Genomic DNA, 18919 nt, shown 5'->3' on the forward strand with positions numbered 1-18919 from the left:
CAAAATTCAATAAATCATGACCTACACCTAGAGCACAGTCACTAAAATTTTATGGAAACCCTTACGATATTTTGTACTCAACAGCTTTTTGCAGATTTTTGATATTCTTAATTTATACAAATGCTCAGCACAGCCCTGAAGGCTGGAGGAGGGTGTTAGAATAATAAGATTAATAGCTATCATTGCTTGAAAACTTGTCAGGCACTGTTTTTTTTAGTTATTTTGTATATAGTGACTCATTTATTCCTCACAAAACCATTGTGATTAGGTGCTACTGCTGCCCATATATTACTGAAGATGAAACTGAGGCATACAGTCAAGTAACCTGCATATGGTCACATGGTTAAGTGGCAGAGGATTTCAGCCCAGGTGTTAGTCTGAGCTCTTGGTGGGACTGAATGGGAGGAATTCTGCCTACTACCCCTCAAATCCCACTTCACTAGAGCAACTGCACTATTGGGCTTCACTTTAGAAGTTGTCTGGAAACAACTGTAGTTAAAACAATGTATTAAAACCACTGGCCTGCTGGAAAAAGCACTGGAAAGAGAACTGAATTCTGATCTTCATTTTACATCTGGTTGTATCCTGTGTCCTTAGGTAAGTCATTTCTGGGCCCTGGTTCTTCATTTTCAAAAAGAAAATAGCAGGAGCTGATGCTTACAAGATTTCTACCAAAGTTCTAATGATTCCCCTCTAGATCTAATTATGCATTTACAACAAATACAGGGATCAGCAGAACATGTAAACACAATTAGGATATAATCAGCAAACTCTAGACTGGGAGAAATTTTACAACATAAATAATCTGGTTTTGTCCACAAATAAATTGCAGGGTTAACTTAGAGATAAAAGAGACTGAGAAAGTATATAAACCAATTGCAATGTGTGGACCTTCTTTGGATCCTGATTCAAATAAGCATGCTATGAAAAAATGTGAGTCAACTAGAGAAATGTGAACACTGCCTGGATATTTGATATTAAGGACTTGTTAAGTGATAGGGTATTATCATCTTTAAAAATCCTTATCTTTAAAAGATGCATAGTGAAATAACTGTTCTATATAATGTTTGAGATTTGCTTCAAAATAAGCCTTTGATAGAGCAGATAGGGTTATTAGTCGAACAGGAATGTCAAGGAATTGAGAGTTGTTGAAGCTGAGTGGTTAAGACAAACTGAGTGGTTCGACAACTATTTACATTCAATTCATTATATAAATAGCATTCTCTCTACTTTTATGTATGTCTGAAATTTTCCTTAATAAAGACCTTTAAAATGATAAATTTTATAACTCTGTATAATTCTAACAATTGCTAAATTGTTATGAGTCATGCTGGTTTTAAAAAATCCCTTAAATTTGTGCATCATTTCATACAGAGAAATCATCCAAACCTCTTTATTGCACTTGCTACCTACTATTTAGCAATGCTTACAATCTGCTGTAAATTAACATGTTTATCCTCAGCTGTAGGCTATAATCTAAAAATCCAATTAAATCATAAGTTAAGCAACTGGGGCTAGTGCTAAGTCCCCCATCCACAGAGAAAAGCATCTATTTCAACTGACACAAAATGAATACAATGGCTTAGGAGTTCATTATTTTCTTCAACAAAACAGTTTTAGAATGGGGTTAACAAAGGTGGGGTATGGGGCAGCTACTGCTGTAGGTGCAGTTTACATGACAAAGGGTAATATAACTTCATCATTCAATCTGCAACAAGTAGGAATAATATTCTAAACTGCGGAAGATCTTTATGTATGCTTTTCTTCCTTTGGAGTTAAAATATCATGTCTTCCCATGAGACACCAGAACATTATGACATCGTAGGTTTAAGTTTTAGAAACGAGTGACTCTGAACTAAATGTTTCACACACATTCAAGTACAGAACCCACACCTAGGAAATATGTCATTTTCCTGTTGTCATTTTCAATAGCTAAAAATTCCAAACAGAACCACATAATCAAACCAAAAACCAAGTACATAGTTCTGTGTTCTTCTCACCTCAGGTGAAATGAAAACCACAACTTTGAAAGTCTTAGGGGGTTTTAACTAAATATTTAACTTACATATACAATCGGGGATCTGAGGTCAGAGTGTCAACATTGATGTGCTGTTCCAGTAGACTATAGGCCAGGATGGGCAGGGATGTAAAGCAGATATTATACATTGTAAGGTAAGCAGCATCATACAGTGGCTAAAATAAAAAATAGAGGAAAGAAAGAAATTTCATATAACAATCATCTACAAGATGATATTTAATGTATGTGGAAAACTTACTAGCTAAAATAAGAAAGTTTTCTGTCATGCTTTTGGTGCTGGCAAAGGAAACTGTAAATAAGATCACTGCCTAGTAACTACAAAAAAGAATCTAACATATTGTGATGTGTCACATTAATATACCTCCCCTTTAACAGAATCTAATTTAGAATGTTCACATGCTATAAGCTGCGTTTCTAATAGACATTAATAACTTTTCAAAAGATTATTTAGTAGCTAAAACTAGTTATTCAAGATTTACTTCAGCAAAGACCATTAAGTGTAAGTGAAGAATCTTTAGAGAAAATAAATATAGGCAGCAGCCAGCCTGTGTCACCATTGTTTTGGTTAACATTTTACATATTTTTGGTGAGTATTTTCAGGTCCAAATTGTGTATTTTCTAACATCCTCTTCCTGAGAAGCCCTACAGTTTCTCATGGCGTGTGTTATTCCTCCCTGACTGAGAAATAAACCTAATTTGATCAACTCCAAGTGTGGTCCTGGTGGTCTTCGACTGGAGAACTCAGAGAATCTTAAGCTCCTATAACAGAACCTGGTATACAAAAAGCATTCAATTAATACTTGATGAATAAATAAATGAGTATAGATAGAAAACTGTAACATTTCTAAAGGCCTGCTCCTATATTATAAATCTTCCTTTATTGAAAAAATTTAAAGTATTTTATCTACACAGTGCTCAAGATTGTCATACAAACATTTTCTGTGGCCTGAATAAATAATTCCCCATACTTCTATGTGTTTTTCATATTTATAATTGTCCCTTGATTAATAAAATGCATTTAACTATGACACAAATTAACAAAATAATGTATTTTCAATCAATGGCTATGAAAGATAATTACTATCATAATGGAGATTGACTCTAAAAGGCTTGGAATGACTTGAATAGTGCATTAATTACTTCACTAATTGACTGCAGGACATTTACTGAGTGTCTGCTAAATGACAAGTACTAGGGACAGAGTCAACTTATCCCCTGTCCATCAAGGAGGTCAAATTCTAGATGGAGAGGCAGAATGAGAGGTGCACAAGGAGCTGGGGAAGCCCAGAGGAGGGGACAACAACTCTGGCAGCAGGAAAGACAAAGCAAATGATAATGGATGCAACATTCTCCATGAAGTTGAAAGATACTTCCAACATAGTTTCTATAAACCAAGATTTAAGCTCAGTAAAGATATTCCACTGAATTTAAAAGTACAAAAAAGGTGCTGCATTCCTTTTTATTTTCAAAGGAGAGGACTAGTCCGTGGCATATAACACCACACTTTCTTTGAAAACTACTCATTTTCACTAATGAGTAAATTTAAAATAAATACAACTCAGATTGACTAGTGTGTAATTTAGTCTTGAATTTCATTCAAACAAAAGAAGCATCAATCTACTTTTATTTCACTATGGTACTTTAAAATCACATGGCAGATCATTGTAATTCTTAGGTACATAATTAGAATGTCCCCAAAACAAACAGGTTTAGTTGATAATACTGTTTTTTATGAAACCTGTTACAATGTTTTCTTTTCATTAAAAAAAATCTATCCTAGTTTTGCTAAAGAAAGGGAAGCTTTTTTTGGTAAAGAATCTGAATCCTGGTCCATATCTATACTCTTCATAGTCCTCTTTGCAAGTTCCAGAGAATGCCTTAACGGGCTTCTGAACTGAAAAAAGCTGACTGACTACCCATAGGTACTCCAAAGATATTTGCAATAAAAGGTTGCTACATTCAGCACTAACACAAGACCAAAATCAAAATTAAAGATTTTGCATATCACATTACCTCTTGAGCTCTCCTAGTACACTTTTACCTTCCTTTTACCTGGTACATTTTCCTTTAAGATGTCCACATAGTTCCTTCTCTTACCTCCTTCAGGTCTCTGCCCAAATGTCACCTCATCAGAGAGATCTTTCTAGATCTCTAAAACAGCAGCCCTCTCTCCAGTTACACTCTGTCACTTTATAATGCTTTCTTTTTTCCACCATAGCATATATCAGTACCCAACATAATGTATTTGATTGTTATCTTTCATCCTATCACTACACACTGCAAGTTTCATGAGAGCAAGAAAGCTTGTTTTGATCACTGCTATATCCTCACCATGTAACCTGGCACAAAGTAGGCAATCAAGAAACAGTTGAAAAAAAAAAATGAACCTACCAGTTGAACAACAGAGGAGCCCAACATCAACTCCTATGGAACCATAAGCAGTTAGCGTAATCTAAGCAGACTGAAGACATCCACGGTTAGAATCTCAGATGGCTTTATAAGAAATAAGTCATTTTTGCCCTAAAACTTGTGCTTGGTAAACATGTTTTAAAAGAATAACAAAGCAACAGACTCCTTTCAAAATGAAAACTATATTTCCACCAGAACAAGCCAACTTACCTTTAGCACACTGCTACACATTAGTTAAGAGAATTTCAAATAGCTTTTTAATACTTAGATTCATCCAAGAAAGAATGGAATTAGCAACATTTTGCTCAATAGCAATTTGAATGTTCAAGAAAAACAGAATGATCAGAATTTACAAAACTCTCTAATACTATTAATTTCGAATATAAGAAGGTTGATGGCGCTTCCAAAAACTGAAAGATGCTTAATTCATAATGTGAGCTGTTTATAACTGGCACTCCTGGGCTAATGACATGGCACTGAAGTAAGAGACAGAGTACCAAACAGTAAAGAGGCAAATTCAAGAGAAAGAGAACAGTCATTTCCATTGAGAAGAATACATTCTCTTAAAAATACTGCCAAAGAGACTTTAACATCCTACTGACAGTATGAGACAGATCACTGAGGTCAAAAGTTAACAAAGATATTCAGGCCCTGAACTCAACATGTGACCAAATGGACCTAATAGATATCTACAGAACTCTCTATCCTCCCTTCAAACAACGAAATATACATTCTTCTTATCGCCACATGGCACATAACCTAAAATCTATCACACAATTGGATATAACAATCCACAGCAAATTCAAAAAAAAACAAAAATCATACCAACCATACTCTCAAACCAGTGTGACAGAAATTAATACTAAGAAAAATCCCTCAAAACCATACAACATGAAAATTAAACCTGCTCCTGTATGACTTTTGGGTAAATAATGAAATTAGGGTGAAAAACAAGAATTTCTTTAAGAACAAAGATACAACATACCAGAATCTCTGGGACACAGCTAAGAACGTGTTAAGAGGAAAATTTATAGCACTAAATACCCACATCAAAAAGTTAAAAAGAGGGCCAGGTGCGGTGGCTCAAGCCTGTAATCCCAGCACTTTGGGAGGCCAAGGCAGAGAGATCCTTTGAGTTCAGCAGTTCAAGACCAGACTGACCATCATGGTGAAACCCTATCTCTACTAAAATATAAAAATTAGCCAGGTGTGGTGATGGGCACCTGTAATCTCAGCTATCTCAACTACTCAGGAGGCTGAAGGAGGAAAATCTCTTAAACCCAGGAGGCGGAGAAGGCAGTGAGCCAAGATTGTGCCACTGCACTCCAGCCTGGGTGGCAGAGTGAGACTCCCTCTCAAAGGACAAAAAAAGTCGGAAAGAGGTCAAATTGACAACCTAACATCACAACTAGAAGAACTGGAGAAACAAGAGCAAAACCAACTCCAAAGCTAGAAGAAGACAAGAAATAACCAAAATTAGAGCTGAATTGAAGGAAACTGAGATACAAAAAAACCATACAAAAGATCATGAAATCCAGGAGATGGTTATTTGGAAAAGTTTAATAATATATATAGACCACTAGCTAGACTAATAAAAAAGATTCAAATAAACACAATCAGAAATGACAAAGCAGATGATGCCACTGACATAAAAGAAATACCAAAAAAACCCTCAGAGGCTACTATGAACATTTGTATGCACAAAAACTAGAAAACCTACAAGAAATGGTTAAATTTCTGGTCATACGCAACTTCCCAAGACTGAACCAGTCAGAAAACCAGGGATTTCCTGAATACTTGAAAAGACCAATAATGACTTCCAAAACTGAATGGTAATAAAAAGTCTCCTAACCAAAAAAAAAGCCCAGGACCAGACAGAGTCACAGCCAATTCTACCAGATGTATAAAGATGATCTGATAGCATTCCTATTGAAACTATTCCAAAAACTTGAGGAGGAAGGTTTTCTCCCTAAATCATTCTATGAGGCCAGCATCATTCTGATACGAAAACCTTGGCACAGATGCAACAACAACAAAAAAAGAAAACGTCAGGCCAAGATCCTTGATGAAGATAGATGCAAAAATACTCAACAAAATACTAGCAAACTGAATCCAGCAGCACATCACAAAGCTAATCCACCATGATCAAGCAGGCTTTATCACTAGAATGTAAGGTTGGTTCAATATATGCAAATCAGTAAATGTGATTTATTACAGAAGCAGAACTAAAAACAAAAACCACATGATCATCTCAATAGATGCAGAAAAAGTTTTCAGTAAAATTCATCATGTTAAAAACTCTCAACAAACTAGGCAATGAAGGAACATTCTTCAAAATAATAAGAGCCATCTAAGAAAAATCCATAACCAACATCACACTTAAGCAAAAGCTGGAAGCATTCCCTCAAACACGGAAGAAGACAAGGATGCCCTATCTCACCACTCTTATTTAACACAGTACTGGAAGTCCTAGCCAGAGCAGTAAGAAAAGAGAAAGAAATAAAAGGCATCCAAATTGGAAACCCGGAAGTCAAACTATCCCTGTTTGCAAATAATATGATTCAATACCTAGAAAACCTCATAGCCTTGGCCCCAAAAGCTCCTTGATCTGGTAACTTCAGCAAAGTTTCAGGGTATGAAATCAATGGACAACAATCAATAGCAATCATATACACCAACAACATCCAAGCTGAGAGCCAAATCAGTTAACGAAATCCCATTCACAACAGCCACAAAAGTAATGAAATGCCTAGGAGTACAGCTAACCAGGGAGGTGAAATATCTTTGCAATAAGAACTAAAAAACACTGCTCATAGAAATCTGAGATGACACAAACAAATGGAAAAACATTCCATGCTCTTGGATAGGAAGAATCAATATTGTTAAAATGGTCATGCTGTCCAAAGCAATTTACAGATTCAATGCTATTCCTATCAAACTACTAATTACAGTCTTCACATTTAGAAATAAATATTTTAATATTCATATGGCACCAAACAAAGGGCCCAAACAGCCAAGGCAATCCTAGGCAAAAGGAACAAAGCTGGAGACATTACCTGATTTCAAACTGTACTACAGGGCTACAGTAACCAAAACAGCATGGTACTGGTACAAAAACAGACATACAGACCAATGGAACAGAAGAGAGAGCCCAGAAAAAAAGGCCACACATCTATGATCACCTCATCTTCAACACAACTGACAAAAAACAAGCAACGGGGAAAGGAATCCCTATTCGATAAATGGTGCTGGGATAACTCACTAGGCATATGCTGAAGATTGAAACTGGACCCATTCCTTATGCCATATATAAAAATCAACTCAAGATAGATTAAAGACTTAAATGTAAAACCTAAAACTATAACCACTCTGGAAGACAACCTAGGATATACCAGTCTGGACATAGGATCTGGCAAAGATTTCACGGCAAAGATGATTAAAGCAATAGCAACAAAAACAAAAACTGACAAATGGTACCTAATTAAATAGTTTCTGCATACAAGAAGATGATTATCAACAGAGTAAACTTTCCAGAATAAAAAACCTACAAAATGAGAGAAAACATTTACAAATGATGAATGTGACAAATGTCTAATATCTAACATCTATAAAGAACTTAAATAAATGTACAAGCAAAAATCAAACCCCATTGAAAAATGGGCAAAGGACATGAACAGAAACTTTTCAGAAGAAGACATACACGCAGCCAGCTAGCATAGGAAAAAAACGCTCAACATCACTAATCATTAGAGAAATGTAAATCAAAACAAAAATGAGATACCATCTCACACCAGTCAGAATGGCTGTTATTAAAAAGTCAAAAAATAACAGATGCTGGCAAGGTTGCAGAGAAAAGGGAACACTTGAACACTGTTGGTGGGAATGTAAATTAGCCATTGTGGAGAGCAGTGTGGTGATTCCTCAAAGACCTTAAAACAGAATTACCATTCAACCCAGCAATCCCACTACTAGGTATATACCCGAAGGAATATAAGTTATTTTACCATAAAGACACACACACATATATGTTTACTGCAGCACTCCTCATAATATCAAAAACATGTAATCAAACTAAATGCCCATCAATGGTAGACTGGATAAAGAAAATGTGGTACATATACACCATGAAATACTATGTGACCACAAAAAAGAGTAAGATCATGTTGTTTGCAGCAACATAGATGGAGCTGGAGGCCATTATCCTAAGCAAACTAACACAGGAACAGAAAACCAAATACAGCATATTCTCGCTTGTAAGTTGCAGCTAAACAATGAAAACACATGGACACAAAGAAGCGAACAACAGACACCAGAGACTACTTCAGGTTGGAGAGTGAGAAGATCAAAAAGCTACCTATCAGATACTATGCTTATTACCTGGGTGACAAAATAAACTGTACACCAAACTCCTGCAGCATAAGTTTACCTATATAACAAACCTGCACATGCACTCCTGAACCTAAAAATTAAAAAAAAAAATACTGCCAAAGAATTAGAAAAAAATCACTTCCTACCAGTAAGAATCAAGAAGAATACATAAATGTATTCATAAGTGTACTTTGTATTCACAGAAGTGTATGCAAAGCTTGCCTTTGACATTTAGAAACTCAGTCTCTAACACCTATGGCAATGTGGTAGCCCAATCTGGCAAAATCACTGAACTTCTCATAGATTAATTAAAAATTTCTGAGTCACTGAGTATTATAGCTCCTATATTTTGCTATACTTCCCACCAGAAGTTATGCCAAATCCATTTCAGTTGTTAAAATGACGATGCCTTCCCATCCTACCAGTTAGGCATCAAGTTAATATATAGCATACTCCTTATGTATGTTTAGAAAACAATAGAAAGCAAAACATCTATAGCTGCTTTATGTAATCCAAGGCTTTCTCTAGGAATCACAGTTCTCGACTGGCTTAAAGATTAATATTTTCTATAAAACTAATTTGAGAACCTCCAAAGTTGGGAGATTTCATTTAATGAAATATTAAGTTATAACATTTTAGAATTGTGAAACAGATTTTATACAAGGATAAAAAGAGAAATTTCAAAATACTCTTTGTAATGTTATCACAACTCCAACAGGGTGTACCAAAAACATTTCAAAATGATGGTAACAATAAGAAAACTAGTAAAGCAAAGACATAAACGTTTGCTGTTGTCAAAACCAAGAGATCCTTTTACTTTAGACATACATCTCTAATCTCTATAAATCTAACATATAAGGATAATTTATTAACAGTAAATGTAAACATTATAATGAATAACTTGGGAAACAAACCTGTTGTGAGAATCCACAGAAGAACTGGTACAAAAACTGTGGCAAAATGAAACAAAGGTTCTAGAAAAAAAAATTAAGACAAGAATTAACATCTTCACTTAACTTGCTGAACTAAAATGGGAATATATATGCCAAATAGTTTACAACTATTCCTAAATCCTTCTAATGTCAGAATGCAATAAACCTCTATTCCAGAGACACAAGGAAACAACTCAAATAATTATTAATTCATATTAAGACCAACTTTTGCCCTATCAAGGTAGAAGAGGATCTTTTTTACTTTATGAGAAACTCTTGCTATTCTTCTTCCAGGAAAGAAATGAGCTCATCCAATATGAATAGTAAATGGTACTGTATCTTTAACACCAATTAGATTTGCAAATCATATAGTACGCTGACAATGCTGTAAGCATATAAAGTCAATTAATGCCAATAAATAGTTGGGAAACTACTACAGATTATATTGACACTAACAATATCAACAAATGCTTTAATACCTTTATTACTACCTCATCAAGCAATCAACATTTCATTATTGAGCATCTACTATACACAAAGATGGCACATAGGTGATACCAAAAGAAAAAAGTCAACTTCTTTCTCCTAAGTCATGGCCCCCACCCCACCCCTCTCCGAGGCTGCACAACATGAGGTAGCAGCAGGCAAGTGAGCATAACAGTCTGAGGTCCCTGATGCCAAAAAGGTTGGAGATTACTGTCCTAAGGGACTTATTTAATTTGAAAAATACTAAAAAGACAAGCAGAAAAGAAATACAAGCTGGGAATTCATAAGGCAGTAAAAGCTACTAAGTGTGATTATAAAATACTGAAATTGATGTCTTTAAGCAAAACCACTAGGACTAGAATTTTCAAATAAGTGCTATCCTTCAAAACAGGCTGTGAGCTTCTTTGCTGTCACTTGCTCATGGTATCTCTGAACTTCCCTTCAAGAAGCTGCTTTAAGAGCCCACTTTCCAGTCATGCCCGAAAACCAGTCTCCTCCTTTCTGTCAGCTAATTCTCCAGAATTAGCTCTAGGAGACTTGAGACTGTTTGTAAAAATCAAATACAACCTCAAAGGATAAACATCTACCACAGCTGAGGATATTTAGATCTGGAGGACATTTCTAAAGAAATGAGCTCAACATGTTTTGAATCACCCCTGCAGCATGAGTCAGAGCTCCCAAGGTCATCACCTGGAAGAGCAACGCTCATTTTACATTATCAGTTCTGATACAAGGCAAAATGTAGTTCACAGTATTTCTCGAGTCACAGTTTATGTAAAACATAAGTGTTCTAAGGTTAAAGTAGGTAAAGCTCAGTGAGAATCACAGGGTTGCTTCATGAGAAGGGGAGTGAGTGTCTACCTCACCCATGAGAATGTAAGTTTCATGAGAACAGGGACATTACCTGTCTTAGTCCATGGTGTATCCTCAGGTGCCTAAAACAGGACTTGGCACATAATAATACATTTAAAATACATTTGTTGACTGATTGAATAAAGAAGTTAAAACTTGAACTATGAATAAAGATGAATAGGACATGTTTATGGCAGGAACCAAGACAAGAATGTATGTATTTTAAACTTATATGGTAAGACAGGGTCAGACTGTGGGGTGCCTTAAAAGCCAGACTAAAGCTGAGACAATGGAGAGTAAAGTTTCTAAGGAACAAGCTGAAAAGTGGGCATTCTTTTGTTGTTGTTGTTGCTTGTTTATTTATTTATTATACTTTAAGTTCTGGGGTACATGCGTAGATCGTGCAGGTTTGTTACATAGGTATACAAGTGCCATGGTGGTGGTTTGCTGCATCCATCACCCCGTCATCTATATTATGTATTTCTCCTAATGCTATTCCTCCCTTAGCCCCCCATCCCCCAGGCCCGTGTCCGTGTATTCTTTGTTTAACACGAAAAATGGCATTCTTTAAACACTAATCAAGTTGAATTATGTAAGGAGGATTAAATTGAGAAACATATGGCAGGAAGACCTGTCACTGAAGGACTCCATGAGTGAGCAATAACAATTTGAAGATGCAGTGGCAAGAGGAAGGAAAGACTTCTTAGGTCAGCCAAATAGAGTTGAAAATACTAGAAATCCTCTCGGCACAAAAGATATTAATAAAAAAGAAAGACTGCTGAGTCAGTAACCAAGATGATAATGGGCCTAGAGATACTAAGGAAGACAGAGGTTATCAAGTACATAAATAGCTACCGGTCAACATTTGCATTTTAATACTTGTTTTGTTCTTAACAGAGCATTCCTTCCATCTGGTGGCAGTTGCTTGAATTGCAGGCCAAAATTCGAAAGAGGCAAAGTAAGCCTCTGGAATAGGTTCAGGTTACTAGGCAGATCTGTATGACAAATCTTCAAGGGATCTCCTACTAGGTGGAGATCAAGAGAGAATAACCCTTTATTTCCATGAACTGCTGGGTACAAGGCCCAACAGACCCTAACTGTGACACAGGAAAAGTCATGGATTTGGATTAAATGAGTCTATGGTGGAACATCTAGCTCTGTCACTTCCAGGCTAGAAAGCCAAAGGCAAGTTATATCATCTTTCTGAGCTCTATTTTCCATGTATGTTAAATGGAGATAATACTACTTTATTCATAGGATGTTTGTGAGTATTACATTTTTTAAAAAGTGATTTTGTGAACTCACAAAATACCTTACATATATTGGGTTACCATCATCATCATCATCATCTCTCTCCTCCCATAGTGTTTGGCCTGGCTACCAAAGGATACTGGCTGGCAGGGTCTTAGAAAATCTGTGAAACTGGGTTCACAATTTCATAAACATATATTTTCATTAATATAAAGTTAGAAAGACCTAGGGTTGACTATAGACAACTGACACACGAAATCAGTTGCTGAGCTTTAGCTCTTGTAAACTACAGAGTATGAAATTCAAATATCATAACTACTTGAATCATATACTAAATTCCACCGGATTCGAGTAGTTGGAACATACACTTAATACTATACCTACAAACTAGAATCTAATTAAGAAATTTGGTAAATTCTATTCCCTGGAAGACAACAACAGGTATGCAGACTCACTCTAATGTATACTCTAATGCTTGGTGATAAAAGGAAACCAAGGTATTGTTGAGGAAACCACTTCAGTGTCCAATATTGGGGATTTGTGATGTTGCACAATCATGTTTTGAAGAATATTAAATTGGATGAGAAAAATGTTCACAATATAAATTAAATGAAAAAGGCAAGTACAAAGCAATATGTATTATACCAATAGGTACATGGTCTCTTTTGGGAATGATAGAAAAGTTTTATAATTAGACAGCGATGATGGTTGCACATCATAGTGAACACATTATAAGTCACTGAATTATACACTTTAAAAGGGTGAAATTTAGGCCAAGCATGGTGGCTCAAGCCTGTAATCCCAGCACTTTGAGAGGCCGAAGGGGGCAGATCACTTGAGGTCAGGAGTTTGAGACCAGCCTGGCCAGCATGGTGAAACCCTGTCTCTACTAAAAATACAAAAATTAGCTATGCACGGTGGCATGTGCTTGTAATCCCAGCTACTTGGGAGGCGGAGGCATAAGAATCGTTTGAACCCAGGAGGCGGAGGCTACAGTGAGCTGAGATTGCGCCACTGCACTCCAGCCTGGGCAATAGAGCGAGACTGTCTTTAAGGAAAAAAAAGGTAAATTTTGTTAAATTATATATCAAAAAAATTTTTTTAAACCCATATGTAGAGTATAGTGTATAAAAGTATAAAAATAATATGTACACACATCGATTTATATAGACAAAAGACCAGAAGGTCACATATCAAATGTTACCACTGGTTCTCTTGGTTGGCATGTTTATAGACAATTACAAATGACTGCAAAAGTTTCATTTTAGAAAATCCTTATTTTTGTAGAGACAAGGACTCATTATATTGCCCAGGCTGGTCTTGAAATCCTGACCTCAAGTGATTCTCCTGCCTTGACCACCCAAAGCACGAGGATTATAGGAATGAGCCATTACCAGGCCAAAATGTTCTATTTTTTTGATTGATGTGATGGTTACATGGATGTATACATTTGGTAAAACTCATGGAACTGTACACTTTTGATGAATACACTGTTTGTATTTAATTTATGCTTCAATAAAGAGGGGCTTAAAAATTCCTATCGAATATTTTACATCAAAAGGCATTTCTGGTTTCTGATTCATTCAATAGACCACCTCTGCTTTGTTGACTACAAATTTCAGTATGACATAGAAAAAGCAGCATGAAAAAAGGAACAAAACCATGACCAAGCTGAGCCAATGCTGGATTTAAGCAAAATTAAATTACATATATTTTATCACATACCTTATAGAAGAAGTACTGTACAAGGTGTGCTATTCTCACATAATATAGATGTCCATGAGCCAAAAGCAGTTTCTTTAAGTGTTTAAACTTTGGAACAGAATAATCGCTATTCCTAGCTGCTTGGCGACCTTCTTTGCCTTTAATACCTAAAAGACAGTATCTCTATACAGTGAGTATTTTCTAGAATAAATGACTCGCAGATTTAGTTTCATAGTTTCAACTTGGTTAAATGTCATAGTTCGATTCTATCATTTAGTTTCCCCTTTTTAAAAACCAAAGGGGTAGTTAACAGTGACACTGAGACTTACCAAATAATTTAACTAGGTTTAACTGGTAACTCCCTATTTGTAACACAACATATAATAATTAAATAGAATCATTATTTCAATCATTACAAGGCAAAAATTATATGAAGGAAAAAAATTCAACTTAAAAATGATTAAGTCACTCATTAATTGCTTAATTGTGTATGATGCTAGACTAGGTGTTTTAAGGCAACTCAGAAACCTGGGGTTTGTGGTCTAGAAGCTCAATGATAAAACAGTGAAATTCTTTCATGAATGAAACCCTGACTAGCAGTGCAAGGGTTCTATGAGCTTGAGTAGCTTTAGGCCATTTCCATACTTGGATAACTAAATAGGACTACTTCCAAATGGAAAGAACGATTTGGGAATCTAAACTGCAGCACAATAATTCCCAAGATATGAATTCCATATCTGGCCCCACCACCCTGCCAAAACAAACAAACTAGCTAACTAACTTGCTGAGGAGTTAGTTTTGTTGCCTAACAGCAACCTAAGAAGGGAAAAAATGGTACAGGTGGTAGAAAAGCTGTTGCTGCACGTCAATATATAAATTCAGCACTACAGCCCAAACTACCCATAAATACTGCCACACTGAAAAACAGCCAACCAATTATCATTTCTTAGCTCCAAACAGTTGAGATCTCAAAAGATATAGTACAGCAACATAAGTAGGCAGTCTGGCCAGGAGCAGAAAATCAATAAAAATTTCATGCATGCTGTCAAAGTAAGAGCTAAACAATCAATTGTGCTGCCACTAGCTTTGGGAAATTCACTTTACTTAGCTAATTGAAAAATATCCTTTAACTTTGTAACACTGCTACATTTCTACCACAGGGTAGACCTTGGGATGGACATGTTGCATGATCAGATGAGGCCTTCATTTACTTAACAATTATCATTCCAAAACTCAAATTCAAGATGAGCAATCAAAACAGTCACTCTAGAATATAAGACCACACTACCTAAAAGCAATACTGGTACTTTTTACAGCTGCCATCTCATTAGATATATCTTACCTATTCCCACATGGGATTCCAAGATCATACTAACATCATTGGCACCATCACCTATCGACAGAGTTATTGGGCTGCCTTTTAAATTCTTCACCATTCTGACAATCTAAATATTAAATACAAAAGAGGTATAAAAACGGTCAAAGAAGAATGTAAGATTGGACTACTTTAGGGGTTTATGCCTCATTCACACTTGTACATAGTGACCTTGCAAACAGAAAGGTAGTTTGTGCATATATAGTCATCCCTCAGTATCCTTGTAAGATTGGTTCCAGTACCCTCATAGATACCAAAATTGTCCTGCATACTTTAAATTATCTCTAGGTAACTCTGAATACCTAACTACAATATAAATGTTATGTAAATACTATATTGTATTAAAATCTGTATAATTTTTATTGTTATATTGTTAATTGTTTAAGTTTTATTCTAACGTTTTCAATCCAGTTGTTTGGATCTGTGGATGTAGGACCTGTGGATACGGAGGGCCAACTGTAATATGTACAATAGTGTCAAATTCATAGATGCAGAAGAACACAGCCATTCAAACTGTAACACCAACACCAATTTGTCCTAGTTCTGTACATACATGAACTATCAAAAAAATTGCCTCTCATGTATATTAGAGGTCAATACATTTCCTTCTTTTTTGATTGCATCATGTGTTATTTCAGATCCGATGTTGAATGTGTGACAGAAGCCAGGAAGTTGATTTGGGGTAACATATATAGGGCCACTAGAACCAAGTGGAAAGTCAGAGAACAATGTTTTTGGTTACTTTCTACTCTCTCCTTGCTGCTGACACTCTCACCTTTTCTAGGAGCACACGAACCCTCATTCCTAGGAACCTACCTAATGTTAAATTCTTGCATCTATCTGGCTGCCAACTAAACTTTAATAAATCTCTCACTGCTCAATATGATCTGACCTCTCCTATGAGTAGCTATATTTTAAAAGATGTATACTAAAGGGGCTGACATTTGCAGAAAGATGCCCAAGATATGTGTACAAAGTCTGTCACTATTCCCTGAGTGTTTTTTTAGATCAAAGCCTGTCACTATTCCCTGAGTGTTCTTCAAGATGTATAAATGATACTGTGTAATTCAGTGCCATGTTCATGACAGGTACTGAATAAAATGTTCATCCCTGGTACTAAAATACTTCTGCCTTGTGGTTCCTCCAAAAACCTTCTGGCAGAGTTATTTGTCGGAAGTCTATTGGGTAATCAGCTGCCCTCCTTCCCTATGTTTTAGATAATCACTGTTAGATGTGGCAAGCCACAAAACCCCTTGGAATCTAGCAGCTTTAAAAAACTTAAGTAATTTAGTAGCTAAATAATGCTTTGCAAAAATACTGTCCTCACAATTACTCTGACCAGTTAACATAAATAAAATCTATTTTTAACCTAACTGGAGTGACTAAAAATAATTCATATGAGGCTAAGGCACCCTTTAAATATTAGAATTCAATCAGATTGTAGTCGTATTAAATGGTACAAAAAAAACCCACATCCAATTCCACTTAACACAAAAATGTTGTGTCTACGAAATGCCAGCTTTCCCCAATCCCTCCCCCTCAGGTTGGTTCCTCTTAAAAACTTTATAGAGGACTATCAGAAATAACCTGTAAGTGAAAGAATAAAAGACAAAATTAATGAACCCAAACTAAATTTGTTTGTAATAGGCTACAACAATGGTTAACTAAATGCACATGTTATATTGTGTGCAGTAATGATTTGCACGTCAAGGAAAAAATACACAGCCAGGGAAGGTTTAGAGAAGGCAATAAAATTATCAAGAGTGACAGCTTCTGTATGAAAATATATACTAAAAAGAGTAAAACTCATCCTTGTGGAAAGACAAAAGGGTATTCAATCCTGGACCATAAAATAATGAAGGATTTAGATTGGTAAACATGAACTTTTTCACTTAGCCCTAGGTCAACTGGATTAAGACCTCTCAATCTCTAGGATAGTTTCATGAAAAAAAAAGTTACCAAACATTGTTTATTCATCAACTATAATAGCTTGTGTTATATTATATATGGGAATGTGCTAAGAGCCAAAACAGACAGTTTCATCACACACCTTAAAAAGCATATAAATGAAGTAGTAGAGTTAGGTCATGAGTACAATATTACATAAACAGATTAACAATACAAGGTAACAAAACATAGCATCTGTGCAGGGTTACGTGATATTGTCATTCACATAAGAAGGCCTAGGATGTCAGAGAAGGGAGAAGACACCACATGCCCAAGTGATCAGAAATTTTACAGAAGGAAAAGTGATTTGATCTAAATCACAAAATATTAGTTAAGACTCGCATAGACAAGAAAGAAAAGAGTATTCCAGAGAAAGGGATTAGCATATCCAAGAGCACACAGCCAAATAAATACAGTACATGCTGAGAGAAGAGATCTGGCTTGCCCAGATCAATTGGAATTTTCATATAGGGGACATGGACAGAAATATCTGGAGCTAGTTCAACAGGGAGTGATATGAAAGTGGCAGCAGGGTGTAGGAACAACTGGAAGAAAGCAAGACTATAGGCAAAGAGAGAAGTTAGGTGGCTAGTTCCAGAAGTCCAATGAGCTATTGAAAGGCCTGGCTCAGAAAGGTAATGAAAAGAAAGGAATAGACGGAAAAGACAATGTAATAAGAAATGGACAACATTTAGTTACTAAGACCACAAACCACAATGGAAGAGTAAAGTATGTGGAAAGGCAATACAGGTTTCAAGGTTTTGAATCTAGAAATCTTGAAGTACACCGAGGTCAGTCACAGAAAAAGAACATGCCAAGGAAAATGATGGTTGGACTCTAGAGAAGTTAGATTTGGGGTGATAATGCCACACCTAAGAATATGTGTTTGGCTGAAGAAGATGATTACCAAATATTTGGATTGGGGATAGTGGCTTGAATATCACCTATGTGAACATGACAGCTAAGTATGTAATATCCTGCAAGAAATGACTATACTGACAGAAATAAAACAAAATGAGGATTAAACCACAAGTGGTGGCATAATCAAGGTAGAAGCAGCAGCATGGGGTCAGGAATTCATATACCTGCCTGACAATGAAGCAGTCAGAACCCAGGTGAACAATTTGAGCAGCACAGACTGAATGTAAGGAAAAAAGAAGAGGTTGCTTTTGCAGGCAAACCTCTGACTAAGGGGACCGACACTTTTGGATAGTATGTTCTGGTTGAAACTGATTCCCGACCTATGGCCAAGAGAGGTTTTCAAGATTGAAGAAAAGAAAGAAGAACCTCTGATTGCAGTGGGGACTGAGAAATAAAAGGCAGACAGGACAAATGCCCCATATACTATGAGGGGGTGCACGTGTGTGTGTGTGCGCGCGTGTGCATGTGCATGCACACATTAGGTAAAGGAAAAGCCACAGACACAGCCATCCCCTTTAGAGCAACTGGTTAAAGAATCTGATGAAGCAAGACTAACACATATGAAAGAATATGGAAACGAAAAAGTATGTAATGGAGACTCTAAGTTTCCTCATACCTAGTGAATACAAAGAAGCA

General features: G+C 36.1%; 1 protein-coding gene across 21 annotated transcripts in view; it reads right to left on the bottom strand.

The window, feature by feature from the left end:
* The window catches only part of ATP11C (ATPase phospholipid transporting 11C (ATP11C blood group)), a 212635-nt gene that overhangs the window by 21778 nt on the left and 171938 nt on the right, over window positions 1-18919 (bottom strand). For all 21 annotated transcript variants that reach the window (XR_013531488.1, XR_013531489.1, XR_013531486.1 and 18 more), the window contains 4 exons: window positions 15383-15485; window positions 14062-14207; window positions 9730-9789; window positions 2066-2193 (listed from right to left, as the gene is read on the bottom strand). Coding sequence is in view for 18 of the 21 variants with exons in the window: in XM_035289151.3 (XP_035145042.1) it covers window positions 2066-2193; window positions 9730-9789; window positions 14062-14207; window positions 15383-15485 (437 nt within the window). In the remaining 3 variants the exon portion in view is untranslated. The remainder of the gene's footprint in view (window positions 1-2065; window positions 2194-9729; window positions 9790-14061; window positions 14208-15382; window positions 15486-18919) is intronic.

The sequence above is a fragment of the Callithrix jacchus genome, chromosome X (genome assembly GCF_049354715.1).
Source record: "Callithrix jacchus isolate 240 chromosome X, calJac240_pri, whole genome shotgun sequence".
In the NCBI taxonomy this organism is placed as follows: Eukaryota; Metazoa; Chordata; class Mammalia; order Primates; family Cebidae; genus Callithrix; species Callithrix jacchus.